At 36.1% G+C, this 16,602-nt stretch overlaps 1 protein-coding gene across 1 annotated transcript in view; it reads left to right on the top strand.

Annotated features, from left to right (window-relative positions):
* The window catches only part of OLA1 (Obg like ATPase 1), a 105,570-nt gene that overhangs the window by 56,979 nt on the left and 31,989 nt on the right, over positions 1-16,602 (top strand). The window contains exons 6-7 of the mRNA XM_086465429.1: positions 6,820-6,900; positions 7,160-7,257. Coding sequence (XP_086321555.1) covers positions 6,820-6,900; positions 7,160-7,257 — 179 coding nt within the window. The remainder of the gene's footprint in view (positions 1-6,819; positions 6,901-7,159; positions 7,258-16,602) is intronic.

Raw genomic sequence — 16,602 nt, 5'->3', positions numbered from 1 at the left:
TTTCTTTGACCTCCTTTTGTGAGGAGAGTTTTAGAGGCCGGTTTTTGTTCCACTGGGTATAGAAGGAAAGGAGCAGCATACACGTACACTGTTGACATACTGATGGCTGTTACAATTAGTAACTTAAATGTTAAATCACAGGGAATCAAGAAAATATTTATATTCTTAACACATGTAATTATGCCTAAAATCTTTAGTGGACCATTTACCATGCTTAATGTGGTATTTAGAGGAAATTAAAGTTCATTCTGGAGAACATTTTGAATGTAACAGGAAAATATTCATGGCAGATGTTTGTGAATTAATCGGTAGTAAAGCCTGACTTAAAGTACATAGTGTGTAAATACACATTTGGATTTCTTTTGGTATTATCAGCAGACAAAAAGAAGTCAATACTTAAATACTTTCTGTCAAGGCTGATCTTTTCTGTGTAGATTTGAACAGTACTTTTGTGAATAATGTGTGTCTGGTTTTGTCTAGGTCCAAACCATGGTGTAATTTTTAAATAGTATATACATAAGCCAAAATAACTCCATATATGAATAGCTGTATTCTGAACAATAAATCTTTTTCATTTGACTTAGTTCACGTTAGAACAAAGGCATTCACATACGGATTTGTTTGGAAATAAGTGTGTGTGGACTAATGTAGTAAGAAAATTTTAGCGGAACTCTACGGAAGATGTTTCATTTTACTTTTCAGTGCAATTTCCCTGTTCCGATTTCTGAACTGCTAGAAATAATCACTTATAGGTAGACTGCTTTCCATATTCTGGCCTGCTTTTTTCTTTGAGAAGCTACAAGTGACTATATCATTCTTTGTATAATGGATTAGAACGTACAAGGATGACCAACACAAGAGAATTTGGGGATTATTGACATGAATTATATTGCCTGGAATGCTTGTAGGATGTTTTGGGTGAAAGTACTTGCTGTGGTTCATAAACATTATTGGCATCTAGCTCTGAGTAAATCTTACATCATGTACAGCTTGTACAGGCTCTGTTAAAAGGTATTGAATAGAAGAAAGGATAATACACTTGTCCTAAATCCATTACTTCTCTCATTGTATTTTTATTAAAGTCAGTGAGCAAGGGAATTGTAAGAGATTAGACATTGTTTTGTACCACAGAGGACCTCATTGTCACTCCAGTTGATTCAGTACCTGACTTATTCTCTTTCTTGCACCCAGCTGCTACAGCTTATTTAAGCACTTAACACAATTGAAAAACACGATCTAGCCTTTTTTTTTTTCAAACTGCAAAATTTGTCTTAATTGTCCTTTAAAAATACCACTGTTTCTAAACATTGTTTTTACAATAAATTCTTACTTTGTCACTTCAACCTCACTCTTTTAAACTGCCAGAAAACCTCCAGGAAAAGCAGAGAGCTGAGGCTGTGCTAAATAGAACTGAAAAAGATTTCCAAGGAAAGCCGTGAATGGAAGGACTGTGGGCACAGTGCGCACAGTGCACCTTGGATTAACAAGGAAATTGGTGTGTGCACAATAAATTGGGTTTGGTGCAGCACAGTTAAACTAGTTATCAGTACTCTTTACCTCAAACAGCACATATAGTTCTCTGTCTGTATCTAGGAAAACACCATAGCTATTTTGAAGGCCAGATGGAATACTAATTATTGTCTAGTTTGATCTCTTGGGTATCCCAGTTTAATACTCACAATTGTGGTTAAAATAGAATGTATCTTAGGGGAAAAAAATTAACCTTTATTTAAATATTTTCTAGCTAGAGATAAATTATTGTAACTTGCATAAGCTGTGCCAGTGATTAATTATCTTTACTGTTTAGAATTAAGACACAGCTTTAGTCTGTATTTGTCAAGTTTCAAATTTCAGCCATTTGATTTCTACTATGCTAGTGTGAAAACACCTGTACTATGTGAGTTTTTTGTTTATTTTATGTATGTGAAATGCAGTAGAATAAAAGCATAAGATTTAAGCACACTGAGTCTTCACGTATAAGCACTTTTTCAAAACCTCTTATTTTTCTTCCATTTTTTCAGTATTTCAACAGAGATGAGTGTAGAATTATTCACATCGGACATTAATACAGTCTTTGAGTATATAAATAGGCTAGTCTTCTAGTTACAGTACAGTTCATTTGCTTGTGGCCCTCAAGTCTTCTCAGTGACTTGTGCATGGGGGAAGTCCTCTACCTGATAAATACTGTATCCACCCTCCCTTGTCCTCCTCTCAGCCAGTGTATGAGCTGGAATTCATTGTATTGAAAAACATTGTTTGCTTTCACTAAATCTGTCTAGCAGTTCTGGTCACTACACACATGATTCATGTTGTTAGTAATTTACTATTCTTAGAATCAGTGTCATTAATGTGGTCTTTTTTAGGCTGTTGATGAAAGATGATAGATGATAACTAGCAAAATGCAAATAATTTGTTTGGAGTGCCACCAGAAATGTACTCTTTGGATTTCCTATTTACAGTTACATTCTGAGACCTACTGGTTAGGTGATGTTGCCTCCATTTAGTGTATGCAGCGTTTTTTGAATTAAATACCCTACATCACTGAGACAGATTCCTTAGGGAAGTCTGAATATATTAATTATACACTACTACCTTCATTATTGATATGCTACACAGTTGAACTTCTGTATGAAGGAGTTAAGAGCTACAGGTAATGTTTTAGGTACAACTTGTAGCTTAAGTATTCCTTAACTCTTGAGGAGCAGAGCAGTGAAAATGATAGAATTTTGGACAATTGAAACATTTTAATAAAAAGCATTTAACTGCTTTTGGAGTATTTACAGGGAGCTGGTCAGTTATTACATCTTGGGAATTTTGAAGGGAATGAGTAAGGTGCTGAGAAACACCCTGTACTTCTGAGAAACATCTCCCTTGGTGGGGGTAAAAAGGCCTACTGTATTCACAGTTACACTTTGTAGTAGCAGAGACTTTTGCACTGCCTGCACGATCACGGAGAATTCACTTGCACTTTGAAGTGTGAAGTGATAATCCTCACAACTGCTTACTACTTTATTAAATTTGCGGAAGTTAATTACATGCCCTGCTAATTTATAACAAAAAGCTCACAATTCTCTGATGCCAAGTAGGCAAGTGAGTTTTCCAAGCTTCAGTTTAGTCCCTCATGCTCTGAGAAGAATTTGGCATTGGCACACGTTATTACTATCATCCATCCAGAGAGTTTATTAATGTATGCACATTTTTATACACAGTAGTGTCTCATGAGCATGTCTTGATAAATCTCCTAAATGCAATTTAAATATATTTCTATATAGAGATATATTCTAATATTTTATACTGTTAGGACTTATTGTTAAAGTCCTGCTTAACATTTGTAGGTTGACTACTTGCCACCTTTGGAAAATGAGAGCAGGACATAAATTAAAATCACTGTATTGCATAAATGGCTAAATATACTAAGTGTTCAAATGTGCTAAATATATTGCCAAGGATATAGTCAGAAATCAACTGGTGTTTAAAACAGTGGTATTTGATATTCATGAAGTTTGTTGTATTTCATAGCCTTGGCAATTGTAAATAAATTGGATTTTGGAGGGGTTTTTGGCAGCTTTTTAAATGGTGCTTACTGTAATGTTGCTAGGTGAAAAACAGAACAAGAATACCCCTCTTGTCAAAGAAGTGGATCATTCTGCTGGTGACAGATTGACCTCAAAGTGTGCAACTGGGGAGGCCAGATCTAACGAAACAAAGTGGATCATAGCTCTGTATTCTGTTATTAAGCATCTCGGAGTTAACTAGAGTAGTGATTAAATGTGCTTAAATGATTGTTACAGTGATAGTGAAGATTAAAAGGTCAGTTCATACTCTCACCAGGCCTAAACAGAAGCAATTAATAAAACTAAAAATGGTGCTATATGAGATATAACCTGAAAATGTGCTTTTTGCTTTTTTGTGTGTTTGTTTAGAGTATTGAGTCAGCTGAGTGAAAAGAAATACGTGGGAATAGTTGCTTTCCTCATATTGTCATTAGTATTTAATGATTTCTGTTTAAGGGATCATAGTAAATCTCATTTAAATGGGACACCGTCATTGATGTGGGGGAATCTGAGTTCATCTGTCCCTTTTTTCATTTCTAGATTGTCTGCCTTACATTCTGCATGGTAGTCCATCAAAGAAAATTTGATTTTGAATAATTATTTCCAAATTTTTTTCTTCGTGTCTTACTGCCACACCAGCTTCAGACATAAATGGTGTATTTGCCTGTAAGTTTCCATCCTTTTATCTAAAGGAAGTTTTCCAATACTTGCCACTTTCTCTGTAAAACCAAAATGAAATTGCAAGTACACAGCTGTCTGTTCTCCCCAGCATATCCGGTTGTTGGTCAGCCTTCCCTGCAGAAGCTAGCCATGTAATTACTCCTTTAGAACAGCAGTTGAAAACAGCATCAAGTCAGGTACCTAAATGAGACCTCTGAAGTATTAGGTCTGGGCCAAAATGGGTTTCAGTGTGTTACTGAAAGGTAATAGGTGAATGTGGAAGAGAAGTTCTGATTGGCAACTATGTGCTTAGATAGGCTTTAGAAAGAGCAAACTTTATTTGCTGTGTTGATGCTTGAAATTTTCTGGAGGTCTGTGTTATGTAGCTACCCATACAGTATGGTTAAAAAACATTTCATTGCTGCTTAAGCCTGAAAGATTGGCTTTTGATAACTTGTGCTGTAATGTTTTATCTGTCAATTTTTTATTGTCTCCAATTTATCTGCAATAATGCATTGCTATGGGGAGGAACTGTAAAGCTGAAAGCCATGTGGTAGGTGCCTGCAGAATTGGTTTAAAACCTGAAATAGTGTGTAATTGGAATTCCTTCACTGCTGAACAGGAGTCTTGGAGATTATGTTGATTTTTGTGTGTCTATTTAAACAAAAGCTGAGGATAAAGATCTTAAATAAAAAGTGCCTATTGGTAGAGTTGCTTCCCTTATCTTGTTTATACTGATTAATTAAAAAATATAAAGCACATAGGGTTAAAGATAAGATGGTACCACTGTTTTCTTCTTTATGTGTAGTCTTGTTGCATGTCTCTACATAAGCTGTTCTGGCCACTCATCATAGTAACCAGCTGGGCCATTTCACCTGCTGGAGCCATTAAAGAGGACTCTCTCCCCCTAGATTAATCCCCTCCGACATTAGTTTTTTGCTCTGACAACTGGAGCAGGCATTCAGAATTTGCAGGTGGCCAGTGTGACGCACATAATTGCCTACAATTTTAGGCAATGAATAAAAATGGTCTACATTACTTGTCAAAGGTTGTATATGCAGTGCCAAGTGAGATCTATGGGAAGCCTTTTAGGGTTTAAAGAACAGTTAATAGCAAAGCTGCACAGTGCTTTTTTAATCATAATGCATTTGTAATATAGCACTTTGATCTTCTCCTTGTAGGAAATGGTGTTATATTAGCCACTTTTAAACATTTATGAGTGAAATTCAGTTATAGGAGAGTAAAAGTGATTATTCTTAGGCAGAACATGTTAGATTTCATTAAAAGTTTTAGCTTGCCCCTTCCTTGTTAAAATCTGTGGGGAGTCCTGTTCCTGGAGGGTTTCAAATCAGGATCTGAAGATTTAGAAGAGCTTTTTCTTTTCTTTTTTTTTCCCCCCCACTAAAGCAACTGCAAGACTAGAAAAGACTGTAGTAAATACTGATGTTATTTGTGGTTGTTTATAAATGTACTTCAACCGCATAGCATTAAGCGCAAAAAGGTTGTATGCCCAACGGTTTAGGGAATGCTTCCTTGTATTTTAAAGTTCTTAATTTTCAGTTGCATCAATTATAACCTAAAAGTTGCATTATTTAAAGCATGATCATAAATTATCTACAACAAAAAATAGGCGACTCTAAAATGTACTACTCCTAGAAGAGCCGAGTTTGACCTTTCAGACCCAAGAGCCTTTTATTAACACCTGCCTGTAAGGAGAACCGTGCCACACGCAGCTTTCGGATTCACGACCACAAAACTGATGAGGAAAGGCTTGAAGGGTTCAGTTTGTGTCACTTGCTGTTTGCCGTTTCCATTTCACAGATGATTAATCTTTCTGTGAAGAAAGGCCAGAGAAACAAAGCACATTGGGCTCTTCCTGCAGTTACTCCTTCTGAATGCACACTAGCTTGCTAACTAAAAGGCCTTTAGATTTCCTGCCGAGAGAGATGTTCTGAAAGTGAATGCAGCTGGTTGGAGGTCACCAGTGCAAGGCTCTTGCCATTGTGTAATGGAGGCTTTGGCAGGTTTCATTTTGGGGGGGGGAGGGAGAAGGTGTTGGCGAAAAATTAATGCAGAATAAAAAGGGCTTTGGCCATTTGAATTAATTTCTTGAAGGGTGGATCATCAATAATAGGCTCAATTTCTTTTGCTCACCATTAAAAACCCAAGATATTTGCTGTATTTTTTCCCACCCATTCCCTTTCCTTAATGGCATGTTTATATTGTACGTGGTCTCTCCCGCTGGATGCTGAAATGTCACGTCTTATCGAATTTGAAAAGCAATCTAAAATGTTCTGATTTTTACATGTATTTTATGAGCTCTGCTAATTTTCATGGTGGCGAGAGATGATACTTGAAAATTGTGTATTTAACTTCTAATTATGGGATTTGTATTGCTTTAATAATTGATATTGCACTTTAGTGACTTTCAAAGCAGCAATTTCTATTTTTCTAGGAGAGTAAAAATTTGTTTTTAAAAGGTATTAGCTCATTTTTAATTTGTGCATATGTTTTGAATCTTATTATATACATGCCTTGTGTATGGGAGAGAATGGTCTGATATCCAGCTGAGTTTTTGACTTTGTTTTTTCTTGATCTTGCATAGGACGTAATGTGCAAAATCAAGACATGGGTAATAGATGAAAAGAAAGCTGTCCGCTTCTATCATGATTGGAATGACAAAGAGGTAGGCTATAAATATTATCCTATGAATTAACTTCTAATTTTGCTACCTGTTACTGTTTTTTTAAAGTATTTTTATTAAGATTTCATATTTATAATGTACTGAATGCTAAATTTATCAGCCAATTCTGTGTTTATCAGTGATCTGTATATTACACTTTAATTCTGTTGCGTTCTCAGACATACCATGAGGAAAATGGTCATAAAATTGCCTCAAGTTAGTGTAGCTTATTTTAAAAATTCTCCTATATTTTCTCTTCTAGATTGATGTTTTGAACAAACATTTGTTTTTTACTTCAAAACCGATGATCTACTTGGTTAACCTCTCTGAAAAAGACTACATTAGAAAGAAAAACAAGTGGTAAGTGTGTTCAGGTTAAATATCTAAATTTATATTTGTTTAACATTTTTCAATGGTAAATAATTCTTTGCGCGTTAAGATCACCAAGGATATTAAGTAAAACAGGAATAAAAACTCATGTTGCACTTTTGTTACTTGTTATGCTCCCATTGACATGCTGCTTGAGTACAATGCGTATGGCGAAACCCTGAATGAAAGTGCAGAATAGAAAAGAATATACATTCCTTCCTTACGTTTTTACATGAATCCATTAACTGCAAAGAAAATAGATTTGATTTAGAAGTACTGATTTAAATAAACATACGGTTTTATCATGTTATACAGTGCTGATTGTCTGAAAAACATCTTTTTCTCTCTAAAGGAATGAATTGAATGCCAGAGCACTAAAACTATGTGAGTTGCACAGAAATCTTTCAAACTGTGCCAAAATTGCACCTTTTAACAGTACTCTTCTGTTTGCAGTTGGGTGCCTGGTTTCCTTGCCACTGCTTGCACTTTGCTTATGGTTTACAGGCCTGTTTTGATGGGCTTTAATGCCATGAACAGCGCAGGTTTTAGTCAAGTATTCCTGACATCAATATTATGACTTAAGTACATGATGGCTATGAAATCAATCTATCAGACATTCAGTGAACTGGATGGCTATCCAGTCCTAACATGGTAGACATATAGTGGGAATGCGCTGTTCAGAAGTACAGCATTTAGCGTGTCATTGCAAGCTCTAGATGGGATAAATACTTGGTTTGTGGAGGAGGGAACAGATTTAGTAGTATACAATGAAGAAAACTCTATAGCAGTATATTTAGTTTAAAAAACTCAACCAAATAACAAACCTTTTCTTAGTATTCAGATCTTTAAACACTGTACTTGTGAGATACTTTGAAGATGATACAAACGTATGTTTGTGAACAGATATATGCGTGTAACTCATCCAAACAAATCAAAAGTATCTAAAGCGGAATATCTGAATTCTCCTAAAGTACACCCTCTGTTTCTCCCTGTACTTCATTAAGTACTTAGATGCACATGGTTTCAATTTTCCATTAAAAATTCTCATTTCCATATGATATCAAAGAGTGAGAAGGCTTTAAACTGAAAAATAAACATTCATAGACTGGAAGCCAAAACAATAATTAATGTCAGATGGTTAACTCCAATAAATCATTAGAATAAATTCTGTGAAATTACTGCAACTAAAACTGTCCTTTTGATACTCGAAGACATTTTGTGTTAGTATTAAAGAACAAAATTTAACCTCTTTAATAGCAAACCCTCTCAGGCCAAAACACAGACTTTGGAATAAACTTGACAACCAATGTAATAATGTAGGCTTTTCATATTTGGCCAAATTTTATAATTTTAAATCAATTTGTTCTTTCTTTGAATGTTTTTTGGGTATGTCAATTTAAACATTAAAAGTGGTTCTACCCATTGAAGTCTTAAAAATCTGTACTGTACTGCAAATGCTACTTGCTCTGTTACTGTCAGCTGATATTTTTTTCAAAGTATGAATGTTGAGATTTCCTAACATTTGCTATAACAGTACAGACATGGAAGTTTATGTGAAAATGGATGAGGCGGTTTCCCTGTCCAAAAAAGGATCCTTGCACCTGTACTTGGATGATTACAGGTAGAGCTCACTGGCTCTAATTGTATAGTAAATACCATTTCCCAGTCCCAAATGGTAGACAGGCTGCTTAGGAGACGCCAGTCTGTGATTTAGCTGTCGCCAGTCACCCCATGTTTTTTGTGAGACTAGTTGTGATGATGACATAGTTAAAGCCAATTGAAAGCAAATCTTTGTATAAAATGCAATTTTTAATTTGTAAAAAATCAGATGTTTGAGGAGTCATATAATGAAATGGTTTAACTGTTTCTATTACAATTAATGATTTAGTTTTTAAAAAGTATACCCAGATCTCATGGATGTGAGTGTAATTGTAGCTGAAAGATCAAAGCCTGGGTAGCTGAGTGATGTTCCAGAAGAGAATTTACCACATAGCCATTTTCAGTACAGTTTCTGCCTCCTGCTGTTCCTATTTTCCCTCAAGCTAGCCATTGACTACCCCCTGTGCATCCCTGCTCGTAAAAAATGATTGAGGAAGTATTTGTCATGTATTTATGAGTGGGAAACATTGTGTGATAGGGAAAGGCATCTACTAGAACCAGAAAGATTGCCATTTTCTTTCATTCAGCTACTCTGCCACAGCTTTAAATCCTCTGTTTATGCAACATAGCTTTTATATTTAAGAGCAGAATAAATGTTTTCTATGAAGGATGCTAACGGTAGGCTTTTGTCATTTGTGTGGTGCAAGCAGATGTAAATGATTAGAATATATTTTACTGTTAGATGCCACTTAGTTTGTTATTTTTGTTGTTATTTTGAGGGTTAGAGGTTCATATTTGAAATGCAAGCCACATTTAAACTAGTCGTTCAACTTGAAAAAGTTTATTTCTGAGCTTAATTCATAATATTACTATAACAAAAGTGAGGTTAATGCAGGAAACGCTCAGCAGTAAAATATTTTCGTAAGACTTTTACAACTATGAAAGTCATTAAAACAGCAAAGGAGAGGAGAGAGGCTTTTTTGATTGTGGGTAGAGGGGAAAACTAAAATTGTCTTTTACTGGGTAACTCTTTCAGAATTAATGAGAATTTTAATTGTTAGTTAAAACACACTTACATTTAAGTGCTAACATGTTATTTTTCAATCCAGGAAAAGAAGAAAACACTGTGAAAGATAGGACTATTGTGTGTTTGAGTAGGTGTATTGACCTTTTGAAAGATGTGAAAACTGGAATGGCTCCAAGCAGTTACTTGCTGGTTTTAACAATGTTGAATTAGTCATTCAGTTGATTTATGATTAAGACCTAGCCCCTGAAGAGAAGCTGACATGGCAGCTGTGTTAGTCGCACTTATGTTATGATCAGATGACAGTAATCATGATGTTGTATGGGGGAATCCACTGAAACCATTCTTACTACACATTGCTGTGCTCTAAATGAATACTTAAGCCCTTCTTTTGATAATTCCTAATGGTTTTTATGTGGATCTAGTACCTTAACATGGTATACATGTATTAGAATTTTACCATGAAGGTATTCTAAATAAGCCTATTAATTTTCAGTTAAAACTGCTTTCTGAGTTGCAGGATGTCATACAAATGCAGGACATGAGATTTATCATCCCTTCATCTAATTAAAGGTTTACATTTTAGTCTTGCTGAAGAGGGTGCTTTTACCGGGTCATAATAAGGATTCCAATTATGAAATATATTGAGCTAATTAATGAGTGGATGTAGCGGACCATGCTTAGTATACTGTTTGGTTCAGTATTTTGGACTTCCTCTTCGCAGTGAGCACCAGGAATACTGTATGTGTCAAAGCTGCATAGACTGATCTTGTGACTCAACTTCCCGGGTGCTAAACAAGTGAATTTTTTCATCCTATGCATAGACTGTAGTTTAAAGAGCTGATTATGCTGCTAAAGATTTTTTAAATTTCTGTAGCATCATAACTAAGTCATCTGTGACTTGACATGGATTTTTGAACATTGTTTTCTCTAATATAGTTCAGGCTGGTTGAGTATCCAAATGTGTGTTAATACTGTGTGCAAGGGGTCGCTTCTCAAAATGTTATGGTAGACATTCTGTTAACAAAAAGAAGTTGGGTGTTGATGGGATAGGCTGCCTTTCTTGAAGTATCTTATTCCGGTTTATTTAGAAAGGTGGCATATATGTCGTAATAAATAACCTTTTCCCCATTACTTTTTATAGCATTTTCAATGTTCTTAAGCTAGAAGAGCCATAATTAGGTCAGATGAAAGGTCTGTCTTCTGGTATCATGTTTCTGACAGGCAACTAACAGATGTCCAGGGAAGATTATAGGAACAGATTAAGCAAACAGAGTGTATGCATCCAGCTTCTTGCAATCTGTTATTGTGGAACCGGCTAAAGCCAGATATGATATACTTGTGGTTAATAATTTTTGACTGATTTTTGTTCTATGAATTTAGCCATTGACCTTTTGAACCCAAGTATACTTTTGGCATCCCAATATCCTGGAGCAGGGACTTCCACAGTTTAAGTATGTGCTATATGGAGAAGTACTTCCTTATGCTTGTTTTGGGTCTGACACATCATAATTTCATTTGATGCTCCTTAGATCTTGTAGTATGAGAGTCAATAATCCTTTTCTATTCATCTTTTCCATATTGCTTCAGATGTTACAAATAAAAAAAAAAAAGGGCGGTGAATCTGATAGGAAGAAAGATGTATCAAGGGTGAAGTACAAGGAAGACTCAATAGACTTGAGTATGAACTAATTTGCTTCACTCAGTCTTTCTCTTTTAAACTAGTTACGGAAGAAAGTTATTATCTGGTGGTAAATGGAGACTTGGTATTCGTGTTGTATTTCTATGTGTATGTGCCCAGCGGTAGAGTAGGTCTAATTGTGTGTTCACCATCTTAGCAAAAGAGCAAGGCAACATTGTATGCTGGTAGAGCAAGAGGGTGGTGATAGGAGAAGAAATGCTGTCTAGAAGGTTTTCATGGCTTCAGTACGCCTGTTAAAAACAAGAAAAGAAAACTTTAAAAGAAACTTGACAACAAAAAAACCCCAATGCTCCCAAACATCCCCTTTCACCCTTAAACAATGTCTGATTTTAGAGAAGTCCTGGAGATACCATTTTTGTACAGACTCTTCTTAAACTGGTTAGCAATAAATATTTGATCTCTATGTAAAAAAAAAAAAAAAAAAAAAATAGAGTGAAAGTTCTTCCTTAGCTTTTTACCTGCATTTTGGTTTGAGACCTTTCAAAAGGCATTTTAAAAACTAAAAGAAACAGAGAGTAATGGAAATAGTAATATCAATGTGACATACCTTGAAGCAGAACATGATTTAACAAGCGGTATAAGGATATGTATATTTAAGAATCTTAGTAAATAAATTAACAGGGAATAAAGTTAAGGCAAAGAACAGCAGCAGGCCAGCTCCATCTCTTTTACAACTAGAAATATGGTGACTCAATAAAAGTGTGAAGCATCTCCATCTTAGTCCCACAGAAGCAAATCTCCTTTCACTGTTCAAGTTTCAGCCCTTTTCAAATGCTGTTTGAAATAGATGAACCTCATAAATTTTGCTAAAACCAAAATAATTCCCATTTGGACCAAATACCTGAGAGTCGTTCCTCTTCTAAAATGTGGGGTGCTGCTGTTAATGAACCTCTGCAGTGCAGAGACGAACAGAATTACATCATTTAGAGCAAACAGTTATTTGCAAATACCAGTGATGTAACAAGATACCTGAGCGAGGGCAGAATGCAGTTTTCACTACCTTCAGCTTCTGAATTATGTTGTTTTCTGAATTACATTAAGTGTGTATTTAAATATACTACAGGTCATACAATCATGGATATTTAGGCAGATAACTTTTATTCTTATATTTTTGAGAATGTTGTTTGATGTAGAATTCTTTAACTTGTAATTCTAAGTTGTAATACCATCGTGGTATTGAGATGTTTTCTTGACATAGCTGCTTAATGATTTTAAGGCTGTCTTCTGTGCTGACAGCTTTCACAGAATATTAGGGTTTGGAAAATTATGATTTTTTTTAATATGTTGCACTTCTTGTCCCTGCCTTACAACTGAAGTGTTTTTTAAAAATACTGAAAGATTATTTTATTATCTGTGTATAAATGGAATTTTGCACACGCAAGTTGTGAAGTCAGATACTCAAAGTTAACAAGATACAGAATTTAGGCTTCCTGTTGCACCTTTATTGCCTGATTGAGAGACAGTACCTTACAGCTCAGGTTGTTTTAACTAGAGAATGGCACTGTAGTAGGGGATAGTGCATGCTATTTGCTTAATAAATAGTTGTTCTTTAGTATGTCTTATACAAATAAATTGATTTATCATCCATCAACGTAATGGCAGTCTCTTTTCTTTGCGGCATCTTTGCCTGACATTGCCAGTTGACTTCTTGTAATCTTCTGTCTTACCAATTCCAGTGACTTTCCACTCAGTTGTTCTGTCTATCCCAAACTTTTTTCCCCACCCTTTTCCTAGCTGACATGTTCTCTGTGGGTCATTGCCACATTGTCTCTCCCTCTTCTCTGATTTCATCCCATTCTTGCTGGCTTAGTTCCAGTCCAGTCCTTTGGTCTGGATGATTTCTTTCACCAGACTTCCTGCTTTGCTTTGCTTTACTTTGCTTCCCCCTCTGGAGTCCCCCCCCATCGTTTGAATGTGAATGCATATTGTTTGGGTAACAGCAGGTGTCGGGGACATGTCTCTAAGCATGGGGAAGATGGGTCCTTGCTCTCAGCTCTGGTGTGTAACCTCCTCAGACACAAAAACACCTTCCAGGAAAAGTCTAGCTTCACTCCAGTGCTCCGCTTGCATGCAGGTGCTGTATATTATAGAAAGAGATTAAATCACTGAGACTCTTCAGTGTTAAATTCGAGCAGTTTTGCTGCTGAGGACATGAATTTCAGATTTGGATGGACTTTTGCACAAGTATGATGGTTTCTCTCTGATACCGAGTTTGCTCTGTGCCAAACATAAAGTCTTGGCTTCTAAGCATTAGGAGGGTAAAATTTTTCAAATAAAATGTTTCTGGGGTGTTTTAAAAATGGGCAGTGCTGTATGGTAAAGCTGTTTTCAAAAATTTCTGTCCACCTGGTTACAACATGGCACTTATAAATAGCTGCAGTGTAGGTTGCAACGTCAGGAAATAAAACCTCAGTAATTTACTTAGGATATATTGAGTCTTGAAACTGGTAAAAAGCGGGGTGGTGGTGGAGGGGAACCTTTGGGTTTTCAGGGAGGCCTGTCCTGGGCAGATAAAGGTAGCTTCAAGCTATTCTTACAACTCATCAAAGGCTGCAGACTGTAGAAAGCAGGATGACCAAAGTAATGAAGAACAATTGCTGCAATGTTGTGAGTGATACATGACAGTCCAGCATACCACAACACCAAACATCAGCCCAGCACAGACATACCCCAGCAAGCCTCGTATTCTCTGAGAGCATCCATGTGCATCAGGCTGATTATACTATCAGAGTAATGCAAAAGAACTATGTGTTAACACTTCATATCAGTAAGGCTGTGCTGAGTGAAAGCAGCTATAAGTAACTTCTCAACTTCATTGCTGTGTGTACGATCCCTGTCTTACCAGCTGCGTGTTGTACTAAACCAAACCTCCTTTTGAACAACTCAGCTTTGCTTCCCATCTTGACTTCCTTTTCTTCTTCTCTCTTCAGATGCTCTTCTTGGTGTTTTTATTATTTTTTTGGCTGTCATCACCATAATTTCTGAGCTGTTTATACACAATTCGGTGGGTGCAGCTGTAACATTGAACAACGGCAGCTTCGAGTTGGGATGCTTCACCAGTTTTGTAGTCGGCTTGTGTGGTCTTACGAATTGCTACCTGCTAATGAAACTTTTTTTAATCTGCCATGACAGTTTGGAGAAACAAGTAATTTGTGATATTTTGTTTAAACACTTGGATTCTCATAGGCAAAATCTAAAGCAATAAATGCTAGCTTTCAGCAAGCAAAAGTTTAAATACTTACAAAGTTATGCAAACTTTTGCAGGGTAAGAAGGGGCATCTTTATTTGTATATACTGTCTGAGCACTTTAGAAACTACTTGATCTTTGTTGGAATTGGGACTTTTCAATAAATATTTTTGTCACCTTTATAAACACAGGCTACTTAAGAGATATAGTACTAAAGGAGAGAATAATGTGGCACTAGATTTCAAATCAATTACACAACTGCTTCATTCAGTGTATAGGTAACATGAGCAGTGAAGAGAGGGACTTGCACAGAAAAATAGTGTGGAGTGACATTGTCAAAGACAATGATGTAAACTTCATTACAAAAATCACTGCAATGTGACATGTTCTTGACTCTGGATGCATCATGAGGTACAATATCCTTTTCAAGGTTCAGTCTGTTGAAAACTGAAGAATGCTTAAAGAGCTTAGAAGCAAACCTGAGATGCAGAGATATGTCTGAGTGTAGATTTTTGTTACTGTGTAGTGGATATGGAGAAAGCAGAGACTAATAACTTCTCTTCTTTTTTCCTAGTATGGTGTGTAAAGGGCTTGCTTCAATTTTCTGCTACTTATGTTCCACTGTTTGGGAAGCTTGTGCTTTATGCCTCAGCTTTACTTACTGTTTCCATAAAAGTGTTGGTGCTGGTGACATAGACAAAGTATTTTTGGGAAATGTTCTCTACTTTAAAATCAAGTTACCCAATAAAAATATTTATATTGTCTAGTAATTGTTTTTAGGTTTTTTTGTTTTTTTTTTTTTTTTTCTGGAATTGTATCAGTGATTTATCTCCTGAACAATGTCTGCAAAGAAACTGTGTGTTCTATCAGGCCTCTTTTTCAAAGCTTTCCAAATGTGCTTGGAGTGATTTAAGTGTATGCTGTATGTAGTTGTGGTCCTTCACGGAACACTGCGGTCACGGGCAGCTGGCTAAGCAACGTGCTGCTTGCTTGCCTGAATGCAGATTTCTAGTTCTTTGAATCAATTCTTCTGTAGCATGTTTCCCTCCTACTTACTGTAGGTTGGAGTGTAGCTTTTGACAATGTATCGTTTTGTATAGTTTTACTATATTAATTTTACTGGCAACTAAATGAGTTTGGGAATTTTCAGTAGCTTGACATCTTCTTTGATACTCTGAAGTGAGATTTTTTTTTTTTTACCTTCAGAGTGTCTCATCTTGCTTTTTATGGCTTATGCTTTTAGATTCAGACTAGCTTCTATTTAGGACAATAGGCATCTCTCATAGTACTCTGAGCCAGTGAAGTGTTAAACACTGAAATGGAAAAAGTGAAGAATAAGCAATGTTTTTCTCACTTGTCTGTGTTACAGAATGGAAGAAAGGGGAAGGGTGAGCAACTTAAGAACATGGCTTTTATATTGAGGACCAGATTCTGTAATTTACAATGTGTTCTAGTCCGGGGTTGTTAGTCCTGAGAGCATCATCTATGCAACCCCATCAACAGGTCCTCAGGGATTTTGAAGGAGACTAGGGTACTAACTGCCGTATCAGTGCTGTCATCTCTCTACAGTATCATTACCTCAGATGCAGATTTCAAATCCTACTTCCAGTGGTAAATAGCTCGGTAGTGATTTCACTCTTAGTTGTTATAGAGTAAAGCAGTTTCACTGTGCACATAAGCCTGGAGATGTTTGTGTCAAAATCCCTTTTACATTTCAAGTTCCTGATGAGAAACATCGTTACTAATGAAGAAGTAGAACACTCTTCGTTTCCTTACTCTTTCGTGTTGTGCGTATTACAAGCACAGCCACCTTCACTGCAGTGA

Source organism: Leptosomus discolor, chromosome 5 (genome assembly GCF_034619465.1).
Source record: "Leptosomus discolor isolate bLepDis1 chromosome 5, bLepDis1.hap2, whole genome shotgun sequence".
Classification (NCBI taxonomy): Eukaryota; Metazoa; Chordata; class Aves; order Leptosomiformes; family Leptosomidae; genus Leptosomus; species Leptosomus discolor.
This window is presented reverse-complemented; position numbering and strand designations above follow the sequence as displayed.